Genomic DNA, 27979 nt, shown 5'->3' with positions numbered 1-27979 from the left:
TTTAAAAATATTCTGTCCATGAGAAGATCTGGACTCTAAGCCAAGCCCCTTTGCTAAATCCATGGTTGACCTTGAATAAATCCCTTCCTCTCTCTGGGCCTCCTTTTCTAGTCCAGATGCTTCCTGAGCGCCCCTTCCCCCCCCCCCCCCCGCCACCCCGGCCCCCCTTAAATATGTTTTTATTGACTTCAGAGAGAGAGGAAGGGGAAGCAAAAGAGAGAGAGAGAGAGAGAGAGAGAGAGAGAGAGAGAGAGAGAGAGAGAGAGAGAGAGAGAAACATCTATCAGTTGCCTCCTGTACGTGCCCTGACCAGGGATGGAGCGTGCAGCATGGGTATGTGCCCTGACTAGGAATCCAACTGGGGACCTTTTCGTGCACCAGATGACGCTCAACCAACTGAGCCACATCCCTCAGGGCCTAAGGTTCTTTATGGTTCTGGTAATCAATGTTCCAGGACTCTTAGGACGTTTCCAGGCAGGGCTGTGGAATGAAGAGCACCTCTTGTTTTCCTTCAAGGTCTCTCACCCCAACAGGTATTTCACCACAAGTTTCTCCAAGGTGCCCACCCATGCTTCCATCAGCTGTATATTTTCCCAGGCCATCCCTGCCACTAGCTGCAGACCTAGCTACTTTTTACAAGGCCTATCTACCAGGAGGTTCTAGCATCAATAGGCACGTGCATTTATCCCCCAAGAAACTACAGCCCCCAAAAGGCTTTGCGGCAGCCTCTCGGCGTTTAACACGAAAGAGAAAAGGCTTTTCAGCGTGGGTCTGCCGTTGCATGGCTTTTTGGGAATTGTAGTTCATCTGCTAAGAGCCCAGAAACCAGGACAAGGCGGAAAGCCACCCTTCCCAGAATGCACAGCGCTATTGCCGGCCAATCGGAGGCGCGGATCTTGGAAGGAGGGCGGGGAAGAGGAGGAGCTGTCTGGTGCGTGCGCAGTATGTGTGGCTGGGGAAGCCTTGTGGAGGTCAGAGTAGAAGCAGGTGAGAATGGGGGGGTACGGCTGTGGTCCGCTTCTGGGCAACCCTGCCGTCCCTCTCTGCACTGCCATTTGCACTTTGGGAGAGCGGCGTGTATGCGTGGGCCCGCCTCGCGGGAAGGGGGTACGGGGTGAGCCCAGGACGAGCCAGGAGTTGCGTAGAGTAAGGGAGGTGTGTATGGGGGCAGGGTGAAGAATAATCCAGAAGCAGTAAGAAATGGAAAGGCTGAGTGGTAAGGGCTGGGCGTCCTGGCATTGGGAAAGGAATATTTAAATGCCCGAGGAGAGATCAGGGTAGTCTCAGGAGCTTTGGCCTGGAAGGAAAGAGGGAGGGTTTGAGACCGAAGTGGATGGCGACCATGGGGCGGAGCGTTAAGAAGTTAAGGGCTGGGCGTGGCTTCTATTTGGTCAGGCGTGCTCCCGCCCACCCGGCTCAGCCCCCCCTGCCCACTTACTCTTTGTTATGTTGGTTCCAGAACATAACAGGTCACTCTTAATACCTGCTGTTGAAAAGCCGTATGGTGGGGAGTTTGTGCCTTCTAGAATTCGACCTGTAGGTCCTAATCCTGGTTCTGCCACTTCATAGCTGTGTGATCCTGGGTTCCTCATGTACCCTCACGGTGTGCCTCAGTTTCCTCATCTGTAATAAACTTCATAGGGGTTGGTGTGAGGGTTAAATAAGTTGCCTTTAGAAGACTTTCCGATATAAAGGTTAGCGATCGCTATTTTTGCTGTGGGAATCACTTAATGTAGCACATTCTTTTGTTACCGGAAAGAGGACCTGACACTTGGCCAGTCTGCCTAGGACCAGCCCATACTGTGTGGGTTCTTGACTTAGTGCAGAAAAAAATTTCCCAGCATGAGTCCAGGTGACTGTGAGGGGACATTTATTAAAGCTGGGGACAGTAGAACGAGAAAGGGCTTAGCTTAGAAGAAGCAACAGGAGGGCCTAGACTGGGCTGCCCTGGCTCTCTGGAAAGTCAGGGAAAAGGGGGTCTTGGGATCAGGTTCAGGGGTTAGCCTGGGATGAGGGGCTGCTGCCCAGTGCTCCCCTGGTTGCAAGCCTTGTGGGGTCCTCTAGGGTTTAGAAGATGCATGCCTGTGGGGGAAGAAGAGCAGAAAGGGAATGGTGGGGGCTGCTCCCCAGAAGGAGAGCATGCGCTGGGTCATTTGTCTTGAGGCTTTTCTTTCTTGCAGGCAAGTATCTTGGGGGAAGTATCAAGGGAGGGTTTTAACAGAATATTCATCCGTTTTCTAGGTGTGCTCCTTCAGGATCGTGTGGTCACTGATTGGTCAGTGTCAGGGCAGGGGGTCCTTAATCCTTGCAGCTGGTCTTGGTATCACCCACCTGGTTTTGCTGCTTTTCTGGGTCTGGAGCTGAAATACAACTGAGGCCTAGATGTTATTTCTAGGGAGGTGGCCTTCTGTATCTTGCAAATTTGTTTAGCTATCTACCTCAGTTTCCCTATTTCTCTTGTCCTGGCTTACAGGCCTGTCTCACTTTGAGTTATTTTCCTAAACCAAAATTGCACAGAACCAGCCACGCAGCCTCTCACGGGGTCTGTTTGTCCGGAAGATGGGAGGGTGGTTTAGTGTGGTGCTAAGTTCCCTGTGGGCATCGAGCACATGCCTCAGTCCCATGTGTTAACCAAGTGCTCCAGACCCCTCTTCTTAAGTGGTGGAAAAAGAAAACAGCAGAGGAGTTGATGTGTCAGTTTTCCAGGAATGGGGAGTCAGTCGCCAGCTTGAGAAGTGAATATTGTGAGGCAGAGAGTGCTCTCTCTGAGGATTTGGGGAGCAAATTGTTTTACTTGTTTTGTTTTTACCCTCTTAGGTGTGAGTGGGTCCAGCAGAAGGAGACATGGCTGCCAAACTGTTTGAATCCATTGGCAAGTTTGGCCTGGCCTTAGCCGTTGCGGGAGGCGTGGTGAACTCGGCCTTGTATAATGGTGAGGCTCCTTTGCTGGAGGGTTTCTGTTGGGCGGCACAGCCCATGGGACACCCCAGGTGGCAGCGCTGCCGAATGTGAATGTGTTGGTGACCGAGACGGCTCACCCACTGCCGTCCCACACCATATGGTTACATTGTCGTCAGAGCCCCTGTCCTTTTAGCCAGAGGTTCTCTCGGAGCCTTTCTTCACAGGGAGCCTCCCAGTCTGGTTGCTGGTTGGATGTTTCCAGCTGCGCTAGTTCATGTGAAGTGATGCTGCGCCCCCAGATGCTGCAGCGGACGGCCAGGATGTCGCCGTCTCGCTGAAACGGAGATCTCATTTGTTCTCTTCTGCCCGTGGGAAGACTCAGCAGGAGCTGTCGGCCCGCGGTGACCTTGTGCCGAGCTGGAGCTCTGCTGCAGCTGGGTCACTGCAGAGGAAAGGCCTTTGAGCTGCGCTGCCCAGCCTTGAACAGGGGGGCAGGGGGTTGAACTGACTGTTCTTCCACTTGGCTGGCAGACCTGAGGCACGGTACAGCTTCCTCGCTGGTCCAGCAATGGGGTTGAACTAGGTCCGTGGTCGGCAAACTGCGGCTCGCGAGCCACTTGCGGCTCTTTGGCCCCTTGAGTGTGGCTCTTCCACAAAATACCACGGCCTGGGCGAGTCTATTTTGAAGAAGTGGCGTTAGAAGAAGTTTAAGTTAAAAAATTTGGCTCTCCAAAGAAATGTCCATCGTTGTCCTGTTGATATTTGGCTCTGTTGACTAATGAGTTTGCCGACCACTGAACGAGGTCATCTCCAAGCCCCCCTCCAACTGTGATTTCTCTAACTTTCACTGTTGGCAAGCAGCAGTAGATGGACTCACCTCGTGTGTGACATGGGTGATGTCCGACAAGAGGAGGGTTAATTTCGGAGTGGAGACATTTGGACCAACGGTAATGACCGTAAAGCAGCAGATCAGGAAGGCCTGCTTGGCTCACATGGCCCAGCTTTACCCTCTGGTCTTTTTGGTTTGTTGTTTGGTCAGTGTCCGTGTTGTATTAATCCTCACCTGAGGACATTTTCTCCATTGATCTTTAGAGAGAGTGGAAGGGAGAGAGACACACACACACACACATCGATTGGTTGCCTCCTGCACGTGCCCCTGGGGCACTGGGGGTTGATCCTGCAAATTGAACCCACAACCGTTCAGTCGGTGGGCCGATGCTCTAACCACTGAGCGGCCAGCTAGGGCCACTCTGAACTTTTTGGCCATTCATCCCTGAATAATTAGACAGTAATCACCATCACCAGTTTCTCAACAAGACAGCTCTACAACCCCTCAAAACCTTAGAAAGAAAGAAGCTTTTGGAAAGAAAGAGCGACACTCTCTGGATTTTAGGATTCTCATAGTGGGGGTGCTGCTTCTGGGAACACGAGGTAAAATTGGAACCAGGTTGAACTGTGATAACAGTGAAGACTTTGGGGAGTTTTAGAAAGAAGTTTGGGAGGTGGTTTCTGGATATGGGTTGATGGGAGTTTGGGGATGGGGTGGTTAATCAGAAAATCAGCAGCCAATTGTTTCAAGGAGAAAGGATGCTGAGGACCCATTAGCAAGGTGCTTGGGGAGACACGTGGGACAGGAAGTGATTGCTTAGATTTGTAGGTAGTAGAAGCCTCTGGAGACCAGAAGTGCGGGAGGATGGAGCAGGAGAGGGGAGACTTAATACATGAACAGAAAGCACCAAGACCCTTTCCAGGGCGTGACTCTTTCGGTGAACGGGTGAGAGGAATTTCTTGACCCATCGTTATCCTCCTTCCTAGTGGATGCTGGGCACAGAGCTGTCATCTTCGACCGGTTCCGTGGTGTGCAGGACATCGTGGTGGGCGAGGGGACTCACTTCCTCATCCCCTGGGTACAGAAACCGATTATCTTCGACTGCCGCTCGCGACCCCGTAACGTGCCAGTCATCACGGGTAGCAAAGGTGAGTCTCGCCTATGGGTTCAGGAGAGGGTGGAAGGGGTGCTGTGGGATCCAGAAGAGGTTGGACTTCACATAAGAATTCCTAGCATCTTTTCCCTGGAGAGTGTACACGGATTCACAGCAAGAAATACATACTTAGGGTACACACACAGACAACTGCACACATTTAAAGAAACACACAAAGGTCTGTTTCAAGAGTGGCATTGTGATCCAATTTTTTTTTTTTTTTTTTTTAAATATATTTTATTGATATTTTTTACAGAGAGGAAGGAAGAGGGATAGATAGTCAGAAACATCGATGAGAGAGAAACATCGATCAGCTGCCTCTTGCACACCTCCCACTGGGGATGTGCCCGCAACCAAGCTACATGCCCTTGACCGGAATCGAACCTAGGACCCCTCAGTCCGCAGGCTGACGCTCTATCCACTGAGCCAAACCAGTTTTGGCTGTGATCCAATTTGAAAGAAAGCTGAGGATGCCGTTGACCCTTCCCGTTGGCCCTTGTTCCCCAGAATCACTCTGTAATCCCACCTGGCGGCTCTGTTTGCCCTCGCAGCTGACTCACCCTTTGCCTGACGTTCCGAGGCCTCTGTGTGCGTCAGTGCGGGCCTCCCGTCGTTCTCTCTCAGGCTGAGGCCCCCTTCCCTGGGAGCTGTCCCCTGGTGTCCGACACGCCACGGGCTGCAGACGGAGCCTGAAACGAATTGCTATCCCGTTCTCCCCTATCCTGTTCATAGAGGTGCTCAGGCAGGCAGTGGAGTAGCAGGTGCCCGCTCAGCAGCCGCACTTCCACACAGCAGGAGGGGAGAGAGGGTCACGTGGATGTTGGGGTCACACTCAATGCCTTCCTCAGCTGATGTGTGCTTGCTGTGACTGTTCCTGGCTTTGGGCTGGGTAGGGGCTGGGGCTAGTTCAAAGATGACTAAAGCAGGGGCCTTGAGGAGTTCTGTCCAGTTAGGGAGATAGAGATGTGAACAGACAGGTATAGTGTAGTGAGTGCCGGAGCCAAGGTTATACGGGCGTCGGGAGCAGAGGGGAGAGCGGCTGGCCCCACCAGTGGTTGACCAGGCTCCTGCGAGGAGCTTCTATCCGAACTGGGACTTCAGAGTGAGCGGCGTGTCGGGCAGAGGACGGAGGGTAAACGGGCAGGGCATCATCTGTCCCTGGCTTCCGGCCAGGGAGAGGAAGGAGCCCCCTGTCAGGGCCTGGCTTGCCTACCACCACAGAGGAAATCGGAGGTGGGTGGGGTTCATCGAGAAGCATAGAACTTGGACTTAAAAGTCTAGGTCTCAACTTCCCACCTCTTGGGGATTTCCTCCTCTGCTGTCTGGCAGTAGTTCTAAGGATACTTCGTGTACCCAGCTTCGAAACTGTTGGAAGGGACTTCCAGAGACCAGGGGCTTGTGTTATGCATGTCCCCCTTCTCTCGCCTGGTTCGACTGTCTCAGGGGTGCGTGGTCCATAGTCTTGTTGACTGCAAGCCAGCTGTGACTGTGCGTCAGCTCTGAGCAGGCCTGGCTTGGCGGGGGCAGTTGAGTTTCCCTCCCTGGTCCTTTGCCTGGGTAATGAGAGGTGGGCCGCGGATGATTCTGGCCTCTCACATCTGTTGCGTTTGACCGCGCGTTTGTATGTCTTCTCTGTCCGATTCCTTCAACGTGCCTGGAAGTCAGATGAAATCACCCCTGTTCTTGGAGAACTAAGTTGAGGTTGGCTAAAGCTTAGCGAAGTCGGATAATTAGTAACCAGCAGAGCGGGACTGCAGCCCAGGCCTTTGGACTATTGGTTCGGTCCAAAGCTCTATTTCTGCTGAGCCCACGGTAACCCCTCCAAAGCATGCTCCTGGCCTGGGTCACGTGCACCAGGCCTTGGAAAGGCCTCGCCCTAGAATTCTTAACATTGCCCTGTTTTCTAAAACATTCCATGTTCCACACACCCTGTAGCACCTGTTGCTTATATCTGGGGGCATTCAGGACACACGGAAAAGCCGTTGTCACCAGACGCCTTTAAGAGGTTCCTCACCGGTGCTCTGCTGGGTTCTCTACTAAGAAACCCAGGCACCTTTGCTCCCTGCCCCTAGGATTAGCAACTCTGCTTATAATTTGTAGGAAATTGGGGGTAGGAAGTCCTCTAGGAGGCCACTGTGAGTTTTATTTTTAACTCCAGCATTTTTCCCCTCCCTGCCCGAAGATTTACAGAACGTCAACATCACCCTGCGTATCCTCTTCCGCCCGGTCGCTAGCCAGCTCCCCCGCATCTTCACCAGCATCGGAGAGGACTATGACGAGCGCGTGCTGCCATCCATCACCACAGAGATCCTCAAGTCAGTGGTGGTGAGTGGACAGGGCCCGAGCCCCGCGCTGAGAGGGTGGCCCCCAAGAGATCACTGCGGGGCAGGAAGAGGTTGGCAGTGGGTGGGTTGGGATGTGGCTGGTCGTTTTCTGGTTCCTTTTCTGCTCCCTCATTATCCTGACCAGCTGCTCTGCCCCCCCCCCCGCCCGGAACCAGGCTCGCTTTGACGCTGGAGAACTCATCACCCAGAGAGAGCTGGTCTCCAGGCAGGTGAGCGACGACCTTACGGAGCGAGCTGCGACCTTCGGGCTCATCCTGGATGATGTGTCCTTGGTAAGATCCTTGCAGAGCTTGCAGGGAGGGGCCCGGTGCGTGCTGGGGTGCCTGGCTCCATTTCTGGGGAGACGTTGTTAGGTCCTGCCTTCCATATTCCTAGACGTAGGACTTGAAAGCATGGGAACTTCTTGCTGTGTGAGGCCCTCTCCTTGGGCTTGTTTTCAGCAAGGGTTCTTCCCCTCACCTCGGCCACACACTTTTCTTTTGACTTCTGGCGCTGCCCACGGGGGTAACCTAACCACAAGCTTGTTCACCATCCCAAACTGTGACTGGCTGTGCGAGCTCCTCAGAGTTCCCCAGAAAGTGGTGCCTTATTGACCCAGGAGGAAACTGCCTGGTGAGACCAGAGAACACTCGCACAGTCTTTCTCCCTAGCGCAGACCTCCCAGCCTGACGCGTGGGGATTTCCCAGCACCTAGGGTCTGAAGCTCAGTGACGTGAGCTCTGGGAACCCCCAGTGAAAGGTGATAGAGTGTAAATGAAGGGTTCCGCTCCCCAAAGCCGGGTATGGGTGTGAGGGACGTCTCCGAGACCTGAGACTGCATATCTGTGTATTTATATACGCTAAACGCCATAAGTCAAACGGAAAGCAATACAGGCAGGAAGCAATACAGGCAGGATAGCATTTCAGATGGAGGAGGCGAGGGGGAGGGTCATGTTTCTAGATTCGTGGGAAAAACCATTTGGAGTGATTTGTTCAGGTAGTGAGGTAGTGCTTCCTGTTCGGTTCTCCTGTGCATCGCTAGGCAAAAGCATCATTTCCCCCTCAGCATCTGTGCAGCTGTTTAAACATCACACTCCAACACCCCGTGCTCGTGCTCGCTGCAGGGCCTGGCTCCACCCGGCCCCACCTTGCATCCATTGCCCTCCGTGGAAGGGCCCATGGGCTCCCTCTACTGGCAAGATTCCAGGCTGCAGCCATTTGGCTCCTGTGACTAGTAATTCCTCAGGCTCTCCCATTTACTGTTAACCTGGGCACCTTGGCTGTGAGAAAATGCTCAGTAAAAACCCAAGGAGAAGCTTGGCCTTTTGTTAAACTTTAACCACATGCTCCATTCTGGGGAAGTGTGGGCTGACCACAAGAAACCATATCTAAGAGGTGTGAGAAGAAAATTAGATTTCATGGGGAATTTGCTGCCCTCAGCTGGCCCTTTCAGAAAGAAAATTTATTCCTTAATTGCACATTTCATTTCTCATCTCTCAGGATTGCGTTTTCCTCCCCAAACGTTGACCAAGAGTCCAGAAACGGAGCAGGCAGAGTAGAACAGCTGCAGCGTAAGAGTCAGGAGTGCTAACAGTTCTGGAAGGTAGTGAGACTAGGATGGACGCTCCAGGAGGAGAGTTGAGTTACTTATGCTTTAAAAAAAAAAGCAGAGGTTGGGAGAGTGGAGGAGGAACTAAAACCAGTAGAATTTGATAGCAAAACCAATGCTACTTTTCCCTTGATTTCTTCCTTTTTCATAAAAAAGTTGATAAATAAGTAAGTCATTTCTAGAGTCGTCATTAGGCATTCTGAGATCTGTTCCCTCTGTTTGCACGATCAGTAGAGACAGTCACTTCAGCCAAGTCGCAGTTATTTATGTTCTTAGGGAATATCTGGATAATCCTAATTTTAAACCTTCTTCCTAAGCAATAGCTTTAGCTGCCTTCCCTCTCTTTTAAACCCTTTCCCAGAAGCGCTCACACAGGGAACACCCTGATGTGCGTCCCACGGTCTCCCGTCCTCTTCCTGTTCGGTGGTGGAGGTGCTGTGAGAAGGAAGGGGGCTGGTTAGCCCATAAGCGCGGAGCAGCAGGCTCTCGAATCCCTGAGAACCAGCTGCATCCTCCCTCTCAGGGGCTCCACCTGGCCTCCCCGGGGGCTTCAAAGAGCCTTCCAAGAGCACTGATCATGGTGGGGGTCCTGGGGCCCACAGGTCTCCTTCTCTAGGGAGGTGATCAGTTGAGTGGATCCCTTCAGTGCCTGTGGACTGTTTTCCACTGAGATGGTCGCACTGAGGGTGACAGCATGATGTACGGGAACAGTGGCAGCCGAGGGTTCGGGGTGTAACGTAGTTTGGACACAGCTACGGAGGTGGAAGGGGGATCTGGCCTCGCGAAGCCTCCAGCTGCTAGAGCCATTCCCAGCCTTTCCCTCCAGCGGCCGCGGGGCCTCGCAGCCACGCTGTCTGAGCAATTACACCGCCTCATCTTGCGCTCCCTCTCTCCCTCTAGACGCATCTGACCTTCGGGAAGGAGTTCACAGAAGCAGTAGAAGCCAAACAGGTGGCCCAGCAGGAAGCGGAAAGGGCCAGATTTGTGGTGGAAAAGGTGAGCGTTCGGCCAGATGGCGGGAGCCTCTCCCCTTTCTCCTGTGCTCGGCCTCCCCGTTTGCTGGGTGGCCTGGAAATTCATCATCTGTCATCTCTCCTTCCGGGATCATTGGAAGGGATTGAAGGGATCGTACTCCCGCAATTGGTTCCAGAGTCTTTGGGGGCTAGTCAGGGATATGTCAAGTTATGCTCCCCAATCACTGAAGGGCCATTTTTTTCTCCACTTCCCTAAGATCAAAAACACTTTCTACAAATAAAAATGTTTTTCTCCTGGAATATTTTCAGCTTTGCTGAGAGGTCATTTTTAACCATAGTTAACACAGTGAAAGCTGACAGCGAAAAGGATCAAATGTTGCACCAGATGCTCTATCATCACCGGGTTTGTTTAAACGCTAAGTCCATCCAGATGTGTCAGAGTGTGGTGGGACACAGAGTATTTGCATAACAGCCCGGTCTTCCTGGTCTCTGCAAAGGTGTATTTATTTCTTCCCACCACTCGTTCTCTGGCGTTGGCAATCTAAACCAGCGATCACCAAGCGGCATACTGCAGAGTCTAAAACACGCAATGCCTGGCTGTTTAGTCGGGACCCTGACCTCTTTTCCCTTAGATCAGTGGTCGGCAAACTGCAGCTCATGAGTTTGCCACTCTCTTGACTAATGAGTGTGCCGACCACTGGGATAGGGGCTTAATCACAAGGAACAACAGCAGCCTGTAATTATTGGAATCGAGAGTCTAGGTCAGTGGTCGGCACACTCATTAGTCAACAGAGCGGCAAACGGCGGCCGCAGTTTGCCGACCACTGTCTTAGATTGTCAAATAAGAAAATGACGACAGCCAACACAATAGCCGTGTGGTGTGAGTGAATCAAAATTATACCTTTTTTTTTGTCAGATCACCAAAAAATACATTTTTAGGTGTGCCATAGAATTGGAGTGGTTTATGTGTGTCATGAGATGAAAAAGGTTGAAAATGGTTCTAATCCAACACCCCTTAGGCCTTGAAATGAGGGAAAAGAGGGACATAGGGGTGGCAAGCATTTAATTCCAGAGAAGGTAAACTCCGTGAGCAGGAAGTTTTTTTTTAACTTATATAAACTGCCTCTCTCCAGAGTCTTGGACATGTGCCTGGAGATACGAGGTGCTCAGTAAACATGTGTTGAGTGAATAGTCACAGAGCCCAGCAGTTTCCAACTTGTGTTCATTTTATTGGCCATGCATTGCAGATAGACGTCCTATTGACAGGAGTGTGGCAGCCTAGGAAACCTCATCCTGGGTGCCTGGGTTCCCGGCAGCTCTAAGGAGCACCACACACGCCTGCTTCTCCAGCTCAGCGACGCTGGTCTTGGTGAAAGTCACTTTGACCTGGGACCGGAGGGAAAGAGGAGCCTGAGCATTGATTCTAACTTTCTCTCCTGTTTCCTGGGCCTGGGATGCTCTGGCTCAGAGTAGCATGGCCGGACTAGATTGCTATTAATAATAATGAAGATTTTGGAAAAAGACAGCTGTTTATGCAGCCGACAGTGTATCCCTAAAGTAATGAGAAGTAGGTGGTCCAGGACAGGAGAGGATTGGGTGGCTCACAGTGCTTTGTTGACCCCATCCGGAGGAGGAGGAGGCAAATACCCAGAGTTCCTTGGGGAATCAGTGAGGGTGCCCAGCCCGGGCCTTCAAAGCTATGGCCTGCCCTCCGGCTCCCTGAGGTGTGATCTTGGTTTCTCCCCACCTCCCTGTCTTAGGCCGAGCAGCAGAAGAAGGCAGCCATCATCTCTGCTGAGGGCGATTCCAAAGCTGCCGAGCTGATCGCAAACTCGCTGGCTACTGCGGGCGACGGCCTGATCGAGCTGCGCAAGCTGGAAGCCGCGGAGGACATCGCCTACCAGCTCTCCCGCTCTCGGAACATCACCTACCTGCCGGCCGGGCAGTCGGTGCTCCTGCAGCTTCCCCAGTGAGGCCTGCCCTGCCCGCACCCGCTCAGGCCCCATGGGCCACAGCCCCGAGGATTCTTAACATCGAGTTCCTTCTGCCCCTGCCCCAGAATCACTGTGAAATTTCATGATTGGCTTAACGTGAAGGAAATAAAAGTAAAATCACTTCAGATCTCTAATTACTCTTATCAGACAAAACTCTCTTGTTCTCATTCCCACCCACTTTCTCTGTCCACCTCCCGACCCACAATTGCCAAGTGCCTGTGCGGACCGGCTTGACTCCTGTCTTGGGGGCTGCGGGAGCTGCAGCCTCGGCAGTGGCAATTGGCAGAAGAAAGGCGGGGTCGTGTGCGCGATGGGCTGGGGAAGCGCAGTGGTCAGCCTGAGTAAACCGGTAGCCCGCAGCTCTACGTTTACCAGGGTTTGAAGACGCCACACGGCTGAACCGAGCGCACAGGCCTCCGTTTTCCAGCCGTTCCTGCGCAGACCCAGCTGAAGAGGTGCCGGGCGGGTCAGAGAGGAAGCGGTCTGTCTCTTACCATAAGGCTGATTCTCTTTCACTCTGGGCCAGCGGAAGCAGGTGTGTGCACACGGCATGGATTGAAGGATCCGCCCTGTGCAGGTGGGTGGGCTGGATGTGCTGCCCCCTGGGGCTGCTGCAGCTGAGACGGACTCGGCTAGTGGGAGAGGAGGCCTGGACTGAGCTGTGAGTCCCGTGGAAGACTTCCTCTCCACCCCCACCTTGGGTCTCAAATGCCTGGCGGAATTCCATTGGGAAGGATTGCATCCTGCCAGGCAGGGCTGGGCGTGCCTGCCAGGGACCTGCGTTCTGCTCTGCGTTCTGCGCTCCTGGCTCTGCTCCGAGACTGCCCTCCTCGAGGGCTCGGTGCCTTCGCTTTGAAGGAACGGCCTTGGGGAGAAAGCCAATGTGTGTGAACTGCAGTCAATAAATGACATTCAGACCTCACAGCTCCGTCTTCTGGGATTGTTTTCTGTTTGTGGGAGCCATGCGATCTGAACAGAGCGTTCCCACAGTTTTTGTGTGCACACGTTCGGGTGGCCAGCTGGGACAATCTCCAGCAAGGCAAAAATGCTTGAGTTTCAGAAAACTCCGCTGCGTTCTAGATCCATCCCCAACCGGAAGTGAATCTCTGGGGTTAGGTGAGGTGTGTCGTGAGATGGGCTCTTAGGTACCAGTGGGTACAGGGTCATTGACTCTCTGAGGCTTTGATGCCACTGTTAACCGGAAGTTGTGGGTCTGCCCGGCAGCTGTCAGCGTCAGTCCCCTGATGGGCATAAAATGCGTGAGTGTGACAGCCCTCTGCTCTGGTTTGGTTTTTATGTACGTGAGGTGGCTTCGGCGCTCCGCTGTGAGTTGAGGTTGCTTGTTCTGCTTTGCTTTGATGTAGAAATGACATTTGAGAGGGCCTCGTTTTTGCATTTGGGGTGGTGGGGAGGGAAAGCAGAGCTACGACTGAGAGATGAGCCCTGCCAATCCCTTTAGGAATAAAGCGGAAGCGAGGACGTGCGGTGGGCACGTGCACTGACTGCTTTAACCTCTGCTCTCAGGTTAACCCCAGGTCCTGCACCTGGCCAAGGCGAGGGGTCTCTGACCTCAATTCCGCATTTCCTCTCCCAAGGGATGGGGCCAGCTGTCTGAGGAGCAAGGCGGAGACAGTGCACAGAGGTAGTTCTAGGGACCGAGTTCTCCCATCCTTGCACCCCGCTCCCCTCCCTGGGCCTCTCAGCAGCGATTGAAACCCTTCCCAGCCACCCCCCAATGACAAGCGTGCTCTGGGCTGCTGACCCTCGGCTGAACCGCAAACCTCCCACCAAAGCTGCATTCTGCTGATACTCCCACCAGCCTCCCATCTAGCCCATCTCCCTGCCACCTTCCCGGCCTCATTTATCTCAGGATCTTCCTTCTTACTTTTGTGTTTTTGCTGTAAGAACAGGGAGGCCCGCGAATGATGAGGTGCCTGGACTCAACGCATTCAAGACTGGAGCAGAAAGAGCCTCATTCCTAAAGCGGATCCAGGCCGACTTCCACTCTACTGCCGTCCTTCTTTCTTTCCTGCCGTTTATGGCGCTGGACACTCTTGGCGGAGCGGGGGCGGGCAGGAGGCCCCTCTCTTCCCTGGGACATTGTAAGAGAGCAGTTGTATCTCTTGCATTTGACGGGCGATGAGGTTTCACGCTGCAGGTGTCCGCGGGGGGGTCGTCCACAGCTTCTGGGTTCCTCCTGCCTCTGGTCGGCCTCTTGGCAGTCAGGCCCGGCTCCTGCTGGTTTTGCTGTTAGTCTCCTTGCCATGGGTGGTGCCAGCGGCAGCCCCGGGGGCCTCATTCTGCTTTGACTTCCGCCAAGTAGTAATTCTTTTCACAAATGTTCAAGGGCCGTTAACTGGCTGCTTAGCCCCAGAGTCCCCTGACGGCCTCTGGGTTTCTCCAGAAGCTGCCACAATGAGCCTTTATCAGCTTGGGATCCTCTGGGCCGAGGATCAAAATCCATGTCCTGCCCTGGCCAGGGAAGGGGCAGGCAGGGAGGGTCTTCCTCTCTCCTTTGGTCAGGCTGAATAGTTCCCTTGTTCAGGCACCAAGGGGCTGCTTACTAAGCAGGCAGTGGACCCTGGACAGGGAGGGAAGAGAAAACCCTCAAAGGGTTGCCCTTTTTCTTCTCGTTTTACACAAATTCTCCCCGTGTGGACCAATGGCGGGGGGCGGGGGGGGGGAGGGTTGTATCGTGGTCATTACCAAGTGGCTTGATCCGAAAGACAGGGAGAGACAAGGAGATATTAGTCAAATCCCAACGTAGCAAATACAATTCTAATAGGACATTCCAGCAATCCGCAGGGATATGCAGATAGAACCTCCCTTGACCTTTGCCCTCCACCAGTAATTGTGGGTAAAGCAGCCCGCCCCGATGGAAAGTGACCTGGGTGAGAGGTTGCTGGAGGCCTCCCGTTCATCCTGCTCCAAACTTCGTTTTCTAAAGCAGATCGTGTTCCCTCCCTCTGCAGGGTCTCAGTGGACTCTCCTTGCTTAATAAAGCGCAAATGTCTTGTCCTGGCACTTGAGGCCCTCCGTGGCCGGGCTGCTAATTTTCCAGTCCAACTTTCCATTTCACTGCTTGCCTTCGCAAACCTATCTAGCGTTTCCCGCAGAGCGGGGAGTGTTGTTGGAAAATGCAAGTGGACAGGGGCTGTGGCTACCGGCATTAGGCGAGGGGGGCGGGAGGTGGCGGGGATGCTAAAAGACCTCCTTGGTATAGGGCAGACTCATACAATGAAAAATCGCCCCCAAGTAATGCCAATAACACCCCCACTGAAAACAAGCACCAAAATGAGTGCCTTACCCTTGTCTGCACCCCCTTTGCTCATTGTCACGTCATCCTGGACAGCCCTTCCCCCAGGTTGCACAGACTCAGATGTCCCCTACCCTTTAAGGCCTAGCTCAAATCCTTTCTGTTCACAGAACTTCCTCTGGCGTCCCCGGCTCCCCTGTCCATTGCTTCTCCCTTGCCTGAACTCCTTGACCACAGTCCCATGAAGCATTCAGCGCCACCTTCTTTGGGTTGTAGGTATGTGTGTGTTCTCTCCTACTCTACATCTCCGGAGTGCAGGACACGTATGTGATTCAACATTCATTCCCCTTTTCTCTTCTTTCCCTTAACACGCCAAACACGCCTGGCTCTTGATGGGGATTGCTGAATGTTTGTCGAATGACTAGATGAAGGACTAGAGAGTATAGGACTGAGGTTACAAATGAGGGCTGGAAGTTAAGGCCATTGCATGAAGTTACCTCAACCTACTCAGAATCTGGGTTCTCAGGGTCCAGCAGGCCAACCCTCCACTAAAGTCCCACCCTGACCCCAGTCTCATCACTCTCTCCCTTCATATGGGCTCTGCGTGTGGACTGTCCCCTCATTGTCAGCTGCCCACAGCTCAGTCTCTCCTGCTTTTGCCTGGAACACCCCCTCTCCCATCCCCCCCAACACACACACACACACACACACTTTTAAAATACATATATTTTTATTGATTTGAGAGAGAGAGAGTAAGGGGCGGGGAGAGAGAGAGAGACATCAATGTGAGAGAGAAACATCGATCGCTTGCCTCCTGGCATGCACCTCTCCCAAGGATCAAACCCGCAACCTGTGCATGTTCCCCGACCAGGAATCGAACCAGAGACCTTTCAGTGCACGGGACAACACTCCAACCAACTGAGCCACCCTGGCCAGGGCTCTCCTCCCCCTCTTTTTTTTTTTTAAATATATTTTATTGATTTTTTACAGAGAGGAAAGGAGAGAGATAGAGAGCTAGAAACATCGATGAGAGAGAAACATCGATCAGCTGCCTCCTGCACACCTCCTACTGGGGATGTGCCCACAACCAAGGTACATGCCTTCGACCGGAATCGAACCCGGGACCCTTCAGTCGGCAGGCCGATGCTTCATCCACTGAGCCAAACTGGTTTCGGCTCCTCCCCCTCTTTAAAAAAATTTTTTCAGTTATAGTTGACATACAACATTGTGTTAGTTTCAGGTATACAGTGATTAGGCATCTGTCTACCTTACCAAGTGGTCACCCCCATAATCTAGTACCCACCTGGCACCACACATACTTGTTACAACCTCTCTTCCCTTTTCCAATCCCTGTCCCAGGCCCAACTTAGAATCCCTCTTCTCCAGGAACTTACCTCTGGCTGACCTCCTCCTAGCTTTCCGTGCCTGTAAGTCTCCCTTTGTAAAAAGGACATTGGCTCTGGAACGCTGGCAACAGTGGGTCTGAGGACTGAACAGAAAAGGAGTGATGAGGCCTGCCCCAGACGGTGGAGGCTAGGAGTTTTGGCAAGGCCCAGATGCACGGAGCTGGAGAGAGAAAGGACGGAAATGTACTGGGCCTGGGGAAACCAGCTTACAGTTGGAAGAACGCCTTCGCCTGCGACACGGGGTGGTTAGGGAGGAGAGTGTTTTCCCAGCACCCTCCACTCGAGTCCTCCGTGGAGGATAGGACAAACCACCTGGATTAGCCAGAAAAGCCAGGATCGGGGAGAGGCGTGGACTGTCTATGTTTGGCTGGTTGAGCTGCAAACACTTTGGCCAGCTACGTGAGCTGTGGGCCCCGAACATCCCTCCGCTCGTTTTTATATAGCTGACAATGGCCTTTACCCTTTTAAATGGTTGGGAAAATATCAAAAGCAGAATAAGCCCGGCCGGCATGGCTCAGTGATCGAGCATCGACCTATAAACCAGGACAACAGCTCTCCTTGCTGACATTGCTCAACACCAAGGTGGGATGGACGTCCCCTATTGCTCGCTCCATAAAGCACCTCCGTTTAGTGGAAAGGATATGGGTTCTAGAGTTAGAAAGACTGCGGTTTGGATTCTGACCCTGCCCCCTGCTACTTACTAGCTTGGGAGATCTTGGGTCAATTACTTGAATACTTCAAACATCTTTTTTTTCTTCTTCTTCTCAAAAAACTAAGGACATGAATACCCACGTCGCAGTGTTGTTGAGGAGTACATGAGACGACAGATGTGAAAATGCTTAGCACAGGGCTTAGCATGTAGATGCTTCAATATTCTCACTCTCTTCCCTATTATGTCCCAGGGAGCGGCCTGCCTCTCCCCAGTGTCAGGGACCAGGAAAGTTCTCGGGCATCCTGAGATGGCAGTGGGCATCTGTGTGTCCCTGACACGTGCCAGCTATTGAGAAGGGACGTAAGGCCCGTCAAGGGTCTGAACCTGGTCTCATTCATACGAGAAGATGCAGGAGGGTTTGTGCTCCCGGGTCCCCTCCCCAGGAGCTCCGAAGTCTCGAGGGAGGTAGCTTGACCTGGCATTCCGTAAGCTGTGTTCAGTCATTATTTGAGGTCGAGGGTACGGACTGGCCGCGCAAACCCCAAAGTGATTTTTTGTACAAGGGGTTTGCGCGTTAGCCTTTGTTGTGTCACTGTTTACACGCGTCTCTTTACTTCTCTGGGTCCCCAGTTCCCCATCCTTACGTGGAGGGGGTAGATCTACCAGCTATTTGCCAGTTGATCTCGGAGGCGTGCGGAACGGGTCCAGCGGGGAGTCCCTCCCTCCCCTGCTACAGCCCGAGCAGCGGCGGGTGTATCCGTCTCACCTGCGGGCTTTGGTCACAGCTGTCATTGGAAGGAAGGGTTGCATGGCTGTCCTGGGAGCGGTGCTGGGAGCTGGGCTCAAAGGTTCCTGTTCTCTCTCGAGTCTCAGACTGAGCCCCGCAAGGCTGTGCCTCACTTCTCCACCAGGTGGCAGCAGCCCGCCTGCCGCTGCCGGTGCCAGGCCGCGTCAACAAGCACAGGATGTTCAAAAAAAGATCCCAGAGAAGGGACTAGGTTAGCAGCCAGCGTGAGGATAACAGGTCCGGGTGACTTCCTGATATAGAACCCCTTGGGCATCGGTGACTGTACATACACCACTGTCCTGTCCCAAGCACCAGCCAAACTGGGGCTAGCCCTCGCTTCGCCAGGGAAATTGCCACCCAGTGTAGCTTCAATGCCTCCTTACCCCAGGGCGCTGGGTGCTCGGCTTTGGCAGACCTGAGGTCAGTTTGTGGAGCTCACCCACTTGTTAACGAATTAATAGGACACAGAGGAGACCCTTAGATTCTCTTTCTAAAGCCCCGTGAGTTTTCTTCTAATTTCTTTAAAACATTTAGGAGGAGCAAAATTAAATGTTAAGAGGCTGCCAGGCAGTTGGGGGAGACTTGACCTTGCATCTTATGAATGCTTTTTTTAAAACACATATATATATATATATTGATTTCAGAGAGGAAGGGAGAGAGAGATAGAAACTTCTTTTTTTTTTTTTTAATTGATTTCAGGGAGGAAGAAAGAGGGAGAGAGAGAGAGATAGAAACATCAATGATGAGAAGAATTATTGATCAGCTGCTTCCTGCCCCTCACTGGGCATGTGTCCTGACTGGGAACTGAACCTCCTGGTTCAAAGGTTGATGCTCAACCACCGAGCAATGCTGGCTGGGCATCTTGTGGATGTTCTGATGAATGAACAGACCTAAAAAGACAAATGTTGTGTAAACAAGTTGGTCCATTCATTCATCCAGTGATTGATTACTGAGTCCCTACTGTGTGCAGTCCTGGGCTGTGTGCTTCAGGGGATTAGAAGATGAATCAGCCCTAACTGGTTTGGCTCAGTGGATAGAGCGTCAGCCTGCGGACTGAAGGGTCCCAGGTTCGATTCCGGTCAAGGGCATGTACCTTGGTTGCGGGCACATCCCCAGTAGGAGGTGTGCAGGAGGCAGCTGATCAATGTTTCTCTCTCATTGATGTTTCTAACTACCCCTCTCCCTTCCTCTATGTAAAAATCAATAAAATATTAAAAATAAATACATACATACATACATACATACATAAATAAATAAAGAAGATGAATCAGACGCAGGTCCTTATAACAACTTAGTCCCAATGCCAGGTGATCAGGTCCTGTGTATTCAAGTGCATTATGTTTTCCTTCTTCCTTCAGATTTCTGTTCCTTATTGTTTGGTTCAAGTCTAAACATAAATGACGAGGCTGTGAAATGGGGAGAGAGACAGAGAAAGGCGTGGTTGGAAGGAAGCCAGAGACAGCTCAAACGCTTGCCATAAGAGTCCGCAAACTGGAGCGTAGAATTGGCTGTTCTGTCTGTTACCGATGTGTACGGACCTTAAAGCAAAGCATTCTCCCCGCCTCCTCCCATCAGTTTTCCTGGAGAAGGTGTGAGCCTCTCTCCACCCTGTTTCATCCTGCAGATGCAGGCAGCCTGATTCTTTAAGCCTTAAAAATAACACTTAGGGATCTAATGCTTTTTTCTTGTAAATAATAGGGACATGTAAAGAACAGAACAGAGTGAATCATAATGCCATTGCCCACAGGTAATATTTTTTAAGTATATAAACATCACTAAAAAATGCAAATAGTACAAAAAGATAAACAATGAAAAGTGAAAGCCTTCTCACCACTTTCTCCCACGGTTCCTCTCCCCCAGAGGAGCCGCTGTTAGGTTGCGTAAATTTCCTTCCAGAAAAAAGTGAGGCATTCCTCAGTCCATTCATCTCTACGCCTCTGTGAACATTCCCCCGCTCTTCTGATTATTGACACCAAAGGGATTGCACTGTTCTGCACCTTGCTGTTTTCACTGATCAAAATATCTTGGACATGTCGCCACAATAGCACATACAAATCCATCCCATTCTTTTTTTTTTTTTTTTTTAATTGATTTCAGAGAGGGAGGAAGAGGGAGAAAAAGATAGAAACATCCATGATGAGAGAGAATCGTGGATCACCTGCCTCCTGAACACGCCCCACCGGGAATCGAGCCCACACCCCAGCCATGTGCCCTTGACCGGAATTGAACCTGGGACCTTTCAGTTCACAGGCCGACGCTCTATCCACTGAGCCTAACTGGCTAGGGCTCCATCCCATTCTTAAAATATATATATATATATGTAATTTTATTTTTAGTGAGAGAAGAAGGGAGGATATATAGAGAGAAACATGGATGTGCCCCCTACTGGGGATGGAGCCTGCAACCCATGCATGTGCCATGACTGGGAATCAAACCGACAACCTCTTGGTGCATGGGACAACGCTCAACCAACTGAGCCATACTGGCCAGTGCCATCCCTTTTTTTAATATATATGACTATATTTTTATTGATTTCAGAGAGGAAGGAAGAGGGAAAGAGGTACAAACATCAATGATGAGAGAGAATCATTGATTGGCTGCCTCCTTCACGCCCCACATTGGGGATCGAGCCTGAAACCCACGCATGTGCCCTGACCAGGAGTCGAACCGTGACCTCCTGGTTCAACCACTGAGCCACGCTGGCGGGCCCACCCCATTCTTTTTTTTTCTTTTTTTTTTAAAATATATTTTATTGATTTTTTTTACAGAGAGGAAGGGAGAGGGATAGAGAGTTAGAAACATTGATGAGAGAGAAACATTAATTAGCTGCCTCCTGCACACCTCCCACTGGGGATGTGCCCGCAACCAAGGTACATGCCCTTGACTGGAATCGAACCCGGGACCCTTCAGTCCATAGGCTGACGCTCTATCCACTGAGCCAAACCGGTCAGGGCCACCCCATTCTTTTTAATGGCTACACCCTTCCCCTGGGATGGATCTATCATGTTTTGTTGTCACCAGTAGGCTTCTGCAAACCTGCTGGTGGTTTTCATGTACTTCGCTGTTGCAAACAAAACCACAATGCACGCTGCCCGAATGTTAAAGGGCCCAGTGATCTCTGCAGGAGATTTCCCTCCAAGGCAAAACAGCAGAACCCAGGGGTCTAGAAAATAGCCCTCGGGTTGGGGAGATGGTAATGCTTGAGCCCCCAGAGCTGCACGGAGGCTTCCTCTTATGAATGTGTGACTCTGACATCTTTGGGGAAGTCATTACTCCACCTCCTGTCCCTGCCAAGCTGGCATGGCTTCACCCAGGCTAGCCACCCCAGCGTGGCTGCCCTGGGATGGGTCCCTGTATCTCCCAGCTGGTTGAGGGCTCACCGCGTTGGCGGACGGACGGGCTCTCTGAGGCTCTTGCCTCAGCCCAAGGTTGCTCTGAGTAGCTGGTGTTCATGGCCACACGATGCTGCTCTGAGATTTACAAACAAACAGGAAGCCAGTCCACTTCCTCCTTGCTGGGGCTGGTCCCCCCCTCCTTGGCGCCCAGTTAGCCCAGGATTCACAAGGCAGCTTCCTGGCAGAGGTGGCGGGGGAATTCTGGGGCCCCACCCTGGGTAGACTCCCCAGCTCTCTGCCCCTATTTGCCCAGCTGGACAGCCTTCCTGACAAGCACAGGGAGGCCAGGTCTCTCTCGTGGGGGGAACCTGTTCTGATAAACCCCATCCTGGGTGGGGCCCCTTCCTCCTTCGCTTCTAGATGGAGCTCTGAAGCTGTAGTAGCCGCTCCCTGGGTGTCTGTGGTGGGTGTCTGAGGTGGGAGGCTGCCCTCTGCTCCTGGGAACACCCAATAAATGTTTGTAGACGGAAGGGCTGACCAACTCTAAAAGGAGTGCCAGGGGGCAAGGGAGACGGACAGGGCTGCAGTCAGGGCTCACAGTAGGGCCAGAAGCTGTGCTACTTGGGACCATGGCGGCTGAACCAGGAGGGAGGGGTGGGGACAGTTACAAGTGTGAAGCCGAGGTGTGGCTAGGGCGGAGGCTGGAGGTGAGAGCTGCACATATTCTGTCCGGGCCACAAGTCCTGAAGGTCCCCGAGGCCCCATGGAAAATCAGGTCCCTGCTTTCCGATCGGTTAGTCACTAAATACACTGTACAGGGGCGCCCGTTTTTTAAGGAATTAGAATTTTTTTAAAAACACAGTCAACATAAAAACAACTCTGAGCGTATTTAATCCTCTGCGGTGACTCAGGGCGGGCGCCTCCCTCCCTGCCTGGGGCAATCATTAGGGTCATCAATGACTTTGGGGAACATTATTAGCCCTGGGCCCAGCAGCCGCAGTGAGTCACCGTCAGTTGCTGGAAAAAGAAAAATCTCTGATATCAACTTGTTTAGTTGCTACTGTTCAGAAAGCTGGGCACAAAAACAAACAAACAGCCCTGGCCGGTTTGGCTCAGTGGCTAGAACATCAGCCTGGGGACTGAAGGGTCCCAGGTTCGATTCCGGTCAAGGGCATGTACCTTGGTTGCAGGCACATCCCCAGTTGGGGGTATGCAGGAGGCAGCTGATCGATGTTTCTCTCTCATCGATGTTTCTAGCTCTCTATCCCTCTCCCTTCCTCTCTGTAAAAAAATCAATAAAATATATTTTTAAAAAAAAAAACAAAAAAAACCTCGCCGAAACCGGTTTGGCTCAGTGGAAAGAGTGTCGGCCTGCGGACTGAAGGGTCCCGGGTTCGATTCCGGTCAAGGGCATGTACCTTGGTTGCGGGCACATCCCCAGTGGGAGGTGTGCAGGAGGCAGCTGATCGATGTTTCTCTCTCATCGATGTTTCTAGCTCTCTATCCCTCTCCCTTCCTCTCTGTAAAATATCAATAAAATATATTTAAAAAAAAAAAAAAACCTCAAACACAAACCATCAGAACTCCGAAGCTCTAAAAGCCCCGTCTGCAGCTTCAGACATAGGTTTCTCTGTGAAGCACCTGGGATGCAGAAAAGCTGAGCCTCGTGGAGGTGAGAGAGCAGCAGGTGCGGGTGGAGTGGAGAACCGGTGGGCCAGGCTCGGGCGAGGAGGCCCTGGTAGCAGAGACCTCCGGGAAGGTAAGGAGGTCGGGAGGCAGTGCCCAGCTCTCTGAGCCGCAGCTCCGAATCTGAGAGAAGACGGCAGACCAGGAAGCAGCGGCCCTGGGAGCCCTGCCCCCCACCTCAATGCTCCAAAGGGCATCAGTGATGCGGGCCGCACGGCGGACCGAGAGATGGCCCTGGGCTGTTCCTTGATTTTCACCTGGTTCCAGGTCCAATCTCTGCCGCATCACCTGGGAGGGTGGGGGCGGGGGTGGGGGCTTCAGCTCCCTACGGGCAGTTTCCAAAGCGTCAGCCCACAGCTGCTTTAGGGCATTTCTTCCAGAAGCAGAGAAGGGACAGCTTCACAGAGACGGGGAAGGGGGAGGGCCAGGCTGGGCCCAGCAGCGAGAGACACAAATTGTAGCCTCGAGGCTGGCCAGACGCTCCCAGCCCTTCCAGCGCACCAGCAGCCCCACCCAGTACCAACTGGACAGTGAGAGGAGTGGAAACCTCGGGTTAAAAATACCCAGTTGGGGTGTAAAGAGGAAGAACAGGAAGGAAGTGTGGGGAGGCAAGGCAGAATAGACAAAAAGCCTCTGAGAGGGCGAAGATGTTCGTGATGGCCGGAAGCTGAGCAGGTAGACCAGGTAGGGAGCGGCCTCCAGGTGCCCGAGGGGCTGCTGGGCAGGGAATGGGGTCCTGGGCATGGTTCTGGCGGGTCCTCCCAGAGAAATGACTCGGGCCCACTGAGGCCAGGATTCCCATCCCCTCGATGCATCTTGGCCCAGGAATGAAGTGTGCCGTCAGAGGGCCTCCCTCTAGGACAGAGAGGTGCGGGTGACCGAAGGGAGCCTGCCATTCTCTCTGAGCGAGGCGGGGGAGAGGGATTCCTAAGCCAGCAGACCCTCCGCCCTGGGCAGAGTGGAAGGGTTTCAGCTGGTCTTGGGAACAGCAGCCACCTTGGGGTGGAAGGGAGAGCAGCGAGAAGGCTGAAGGAGGGGGGATAGCACTGGCCCTGTCACAGAGGTTAGGATCCAGGCTCTGGGTCCAAGATGCCGAGTTTGACTCCTGACTCTGTCACTGACGAGTTGCACGACCTTGGACCATCACATAACTCCCCTGTGCCTCAGTTTCCTCTTCTGTAACGTGGAGATGCCAGGAGCACTGAGCTCATGGCCTGTGGTGAGGATTCAGTGAGTGAATGCATCCAGTAGCTGTTACTTGGTAGCTTTTTAAGTGTTAGCTAGTGGGGGTGGAGTAGGGGGCAGGGCAGGTGGTGGGTGGGAAAGAAGTTCCTCACGCCTAGTGTCAACCAACCATCCTTCACAGAAGAGCGTACCCCCCTTCTCCCCTCCCCCCAGACTAGGAGGGCGCGGAGGAAGGAGGGTATAGAGAGAAATAAAACACCGGCTCACGTGTTCAGGAACCAGTATCTTAGGAGGATCCCAACAACTCCACCATCCCATGTCAGCGGAACAGAGGAGAGTTCCACACCCAGCACCGGGGTGCAGGGGGATGGAGCAACCTTCTCTGCCTTCAGACTTTGGAAGGCGCCAGGGAAACTGGTCTTAGAGGTTGTCACGTGACTCAGCAGGCCGAGAAGAGAAACCAAGTAGGAGGGAGCATGGTACTCGAGGGGGTGGCTCCCGGGGGGTTGGCGGAGGGTGACCCTTGGGAAAGGTGGGTCGGGCCTGGCCTGCAAGCACTGCCAAGAGTTCTCACATTGTCCCGTAGGCGTGAGGCCAACGGAGAGACTAGGAATGGGGAAACCCAATCCGACTTGTGTACCTGGAAGATTTCTCTGGCAAAATGTGGAGAGGAAATGTGACTGGAAGAGATTGGTGGCAGGGAGCCAGTGGCCCGGCAATGGTCAGGACCAGGGAGGACCCTTAGAAAGCGGACTCATTTGGGAAAATGACAAGGAGGAAGGAGCGAGACGGACTCTGTGGCTTCTAGTCCGGGTAATGGAGCATGTAGTGGTGTCTTTCATGGAAACAGAGAATGGAGAGAGGTAAGGGGACTTTATAAAGAGGGTTTTAGAGGGGAGGGGAGGTGAGGTGGCTGAGAGAGCTATGAGGGCCCTGCAGATGTTAGAAATGGTAGGGACAGTGACAGAAATGAGGGCTCCCTTTGGATGAGTCAAGAAAGCTTCCCCTTATTTTAACCTGTGGATGGACACTGAGACATGGGCCACGTGTGACATGTGGAATGTCCTGGAGGGACGCCTGGACGTGCCCCAGAGGGTGGACAGGGCTCCCTCACTCTTCTGTTTATGGCTAGAACATTGCAAAGTGTCACAATATACATTGCCTGGTACAATGACATTATGGACGACTAGAGGCCCGGTGCACGACATTCATGCATTGGGAGGGGGTCCCTCAGCCCAGCCTGTACCTTCTCGCAGTCCGGGACCCTTTGGGGCAGTGGTCGGCAAACTGCAGCTGTGTTGACTAATGAGTTTGCCGACCACTGGGATAGGGGCTTAATCACAAGGAACAACAACAGCCTGTAATTATTGGAATCGAGAGTCTAGGTCAGTGGTCGGCAAACTCATTAGTCAACAGAGCCGCAGTTTGCCGACCACTGCTTTGGGGGATGTTCACCTGCTGCGGAGGCAGGAGAGGTTCCCAGCACCTCCACTGTGCTCACCAGCCTGGCTTCTGGCTGAGGGGCGCTTCCCCTATGGGAGTGCACTAATCACTGGGGGCAGCTCCTGCGTTGAGTGTCTGCCCCCTGGTGGTCAGTGCATGTCATAGCGAACGGTCGTTCTGCCGTTCAGTCGATTTGCATATTAACCTTCTATTATATAGGACTAGATGCCCAGTGCACAAAATTTGTTCACTGGTAGGGTCCCTAGCAGCTGCCAGCCAGGGCCTCCCTCCCTTCTCCTGGCTAGCCCCGCCCCTGGTCAAACTCACAGACAACTCCCTGTTGAGGTGACAATTTGCATACTATGCTTTTATTATACAGGATATTATCTAACTTGACCTAAATTCACATTCATGAAATAAATAATGGGGTTAAGAAGATTCCTGCATGCCCTACCTGGTTTGGCTCAGTAGATAAAGCATCAGCCTGCAGACTGAAAGGTTCTGGGTTCGATTCCAGTCAAGAATACATTCCAGGTTGTGGGCTCGATCCCTGGTAGGGGGTGTGCAGAAGGCAGCTGACCAATGATTGTCTCTCATCATTGATGTTCCTATTTCTCTCTCCCTCTCCCTTCCTCTCTGAAATCAATAAAATATATATTTATATACTAGAGGCCCGGTGCACAAATTTGTGCATGGGTGGGGTCCTACTGGCCTGCCCTGATGGGGGATTATTGGGGGCCGGCTGGCCAGGGGAGGGGCCGTGGGAGGTTGACTGGCCAGCCCCGCTCCCAATTGGGGTGGGGGGCCGATTGGGGGCCGGGCCAGCTTGGGAGAGATGCTGTGGGAGGTGGAGGGGGGCGATCGGGCCAGTTGGCTGCTGCAGTGCACGTCATAGCGACCAGTTGTTCCGGTCATTCTGTCATTCCGGTCGCTTGGCTTTTATATATATATAGGTAGATATATGTGTATATGTATATGAATATGTATATGTATATGTATATGTATATGTATATGTATATGTATATGTATATGTATATATGTGTGTATGAAGATTCCTGCATAGAAAACTGCAGACTAAGGGTCACCCAAATTCAGCAAGCACTGGTTCATGAGAAAAGGTCAATTCCTGCTCTGGCTTCTCACACGAGCTCTTCATCAGCCCCACCCTGAGGTCTAAACAGTGGCCATCTGCTCAGGTCTCCCATGAAGACGACCACAACCTTTTTTTTTTTGGTCATCTGTAATGACCAAGGCGACTATCTGAAACGTGAACTTGCACTTCCATCATTCTTAAAAAGCAAACCTCACCCAGAGTGTACACTGTGCCTGAGATACTAATGACAGTAGGCCATGCACACAATTTGTAAACAATATATTAAAGGGGCCCGCTCCACTTTTATTCCTGATGAGATGTAACTGCTCAGGATGGGAGCTCTCATCTCACGCGGGATTTGATTTGGGCAAAAATTCTTTAGTCACAGGCTTTGGGTCCCAGGGAAGGAACTGGTTTCCCACTTTATCAGGCCTCTGCATCTGAAATACCATGTACTGCAGTTCCCTCCCAGAACAAAGGATGCCTGTATTCTAGAGTGTGGCCGCAGTGGCTCTCTTTCATCGCCTCGGTCCTTCTCTTCCTTCTGGAAATGAGGGAATGGCGAGCTGGGCTCCCTGGAGAAAAGTATTGAGTACATGCAAGGCGTTGTCAAAGTTATTGTTACTATTATTAAAAACACTATTAGGCAGCAGTGGAGAAGGCCGCTCCACGGGGTTCTCACAAGGAGCCAGGTGCGAGGTTCTAAACACATCCACCGTTCGTCTCTGCCCCCACAGGAACCCAGGGGCCTTCTGGGGGATGCGTCCTAGGGGGCATGGAGGCTGCTGGAGCTTAAACAAACTGAAGCCCCCTAGGGTGGGACTGCCATGCTCTGAGGAGGACAGAGCGCACCTCCTGCTAGACAGAGCCCAAGATCAGACTGGACCAGTGACTAGTGAGGAGAGCATGCCACGTGTCAGCCCAGGAGCCAACACCGAGGGGGCACGCCTTCACCAGAGACTTTGCCACCTTCACCCGCTACTGCGGAAGCTGGGGAGAACACACACACCTAACATTTTACATTAAAATAATTTTTTTTTTTTTGCCCTCAGTGGATAGAGCATGGGCCTGTGGACCAAAGGGCCCCAGGTTTGATTCCGGTCAAGGACAAGTACCTAGGTTGCAGGCTCCTCCCTGGCCTGGGTGGGTGCAGGAGGCAACCAATCGATGTGTTTCTCTCACATCGATGTTTCTCTCTGTCTTTCCCTCTCTCTTCCAATCTCTCTAAAAAAAAAAAAAAAAAAAATCCTTGGGTGAAGATTTACAACAAAATAGAAAAGAATTGGACAAATTAAAACATAATTGTTTTTATTTTTACTTTTTCAAAGCACATGTAAGTGGAGAAGTTAATA

General features: G+C 52.4%; 1 protein-coding gene across 6 annotated transcripts; it reads left to right on the top strand.

The window, feature by feature from the left end:
* The first annotated feature begins 903 nt into the window (after window positions 1–903).
* On the top strand, window positions 904–11918 carry PHB1 (prohibitin 1). 6 transcript variants are annotated; one of them, XM_080680593.1, is made up of 8 exons: window positions 980–1001; window positions 2242–2275; window positions 2818–2932; window positions 4717–4878; window positions 7066–7208; window positions 7384–7500; window positions 9717–9812; window positions 11551–11918. In XM_080680593.1, exons 3-8 carry the CDS (start codon window positions 2845–2847, stop codon window positions 11761–11763), a joined length of 819 nt encoding a protein of 272 aa, XP_080536719.1. In that variant the 5' UTR covers window positions 980–1001; window positions 2242–2275; window positions 2818–2844; the 3' UTR covers window positions 11764–11918. The 6 variants fall into 6 exon arrangements, with proteins under 6 accessions (XP_080536718.1, XP_080536720.1, XP_080536719.1 ...); XM_080680592.1 differs by lacking the exon at window positions 2242–2275 and having other exon boundaries at window positions 904–987; XM_080680594.1 differs by lacking the exon at window positions 2242–2275 and having other exon boundaries at window positions 975–1155.
* Window positions 11919–27979: the final 16061 nt, after the last annotated feature.

Source organism: Plecotus auritus (genome assembly GCF_963455305.1).
Source record: "Plecotus auritus genome assembly, chromosome: 7".
In the NCBI taxonomy this organism is placed as follows: Eukaryota; Metazoa; Chordata; class Mammalia; order Chiroptera; family Vespertilionidae; genus Plecotus; species Plecotus auritus.
This window is presented reverse-complemented; position numbering and strand designations above follow the sequence as displayed.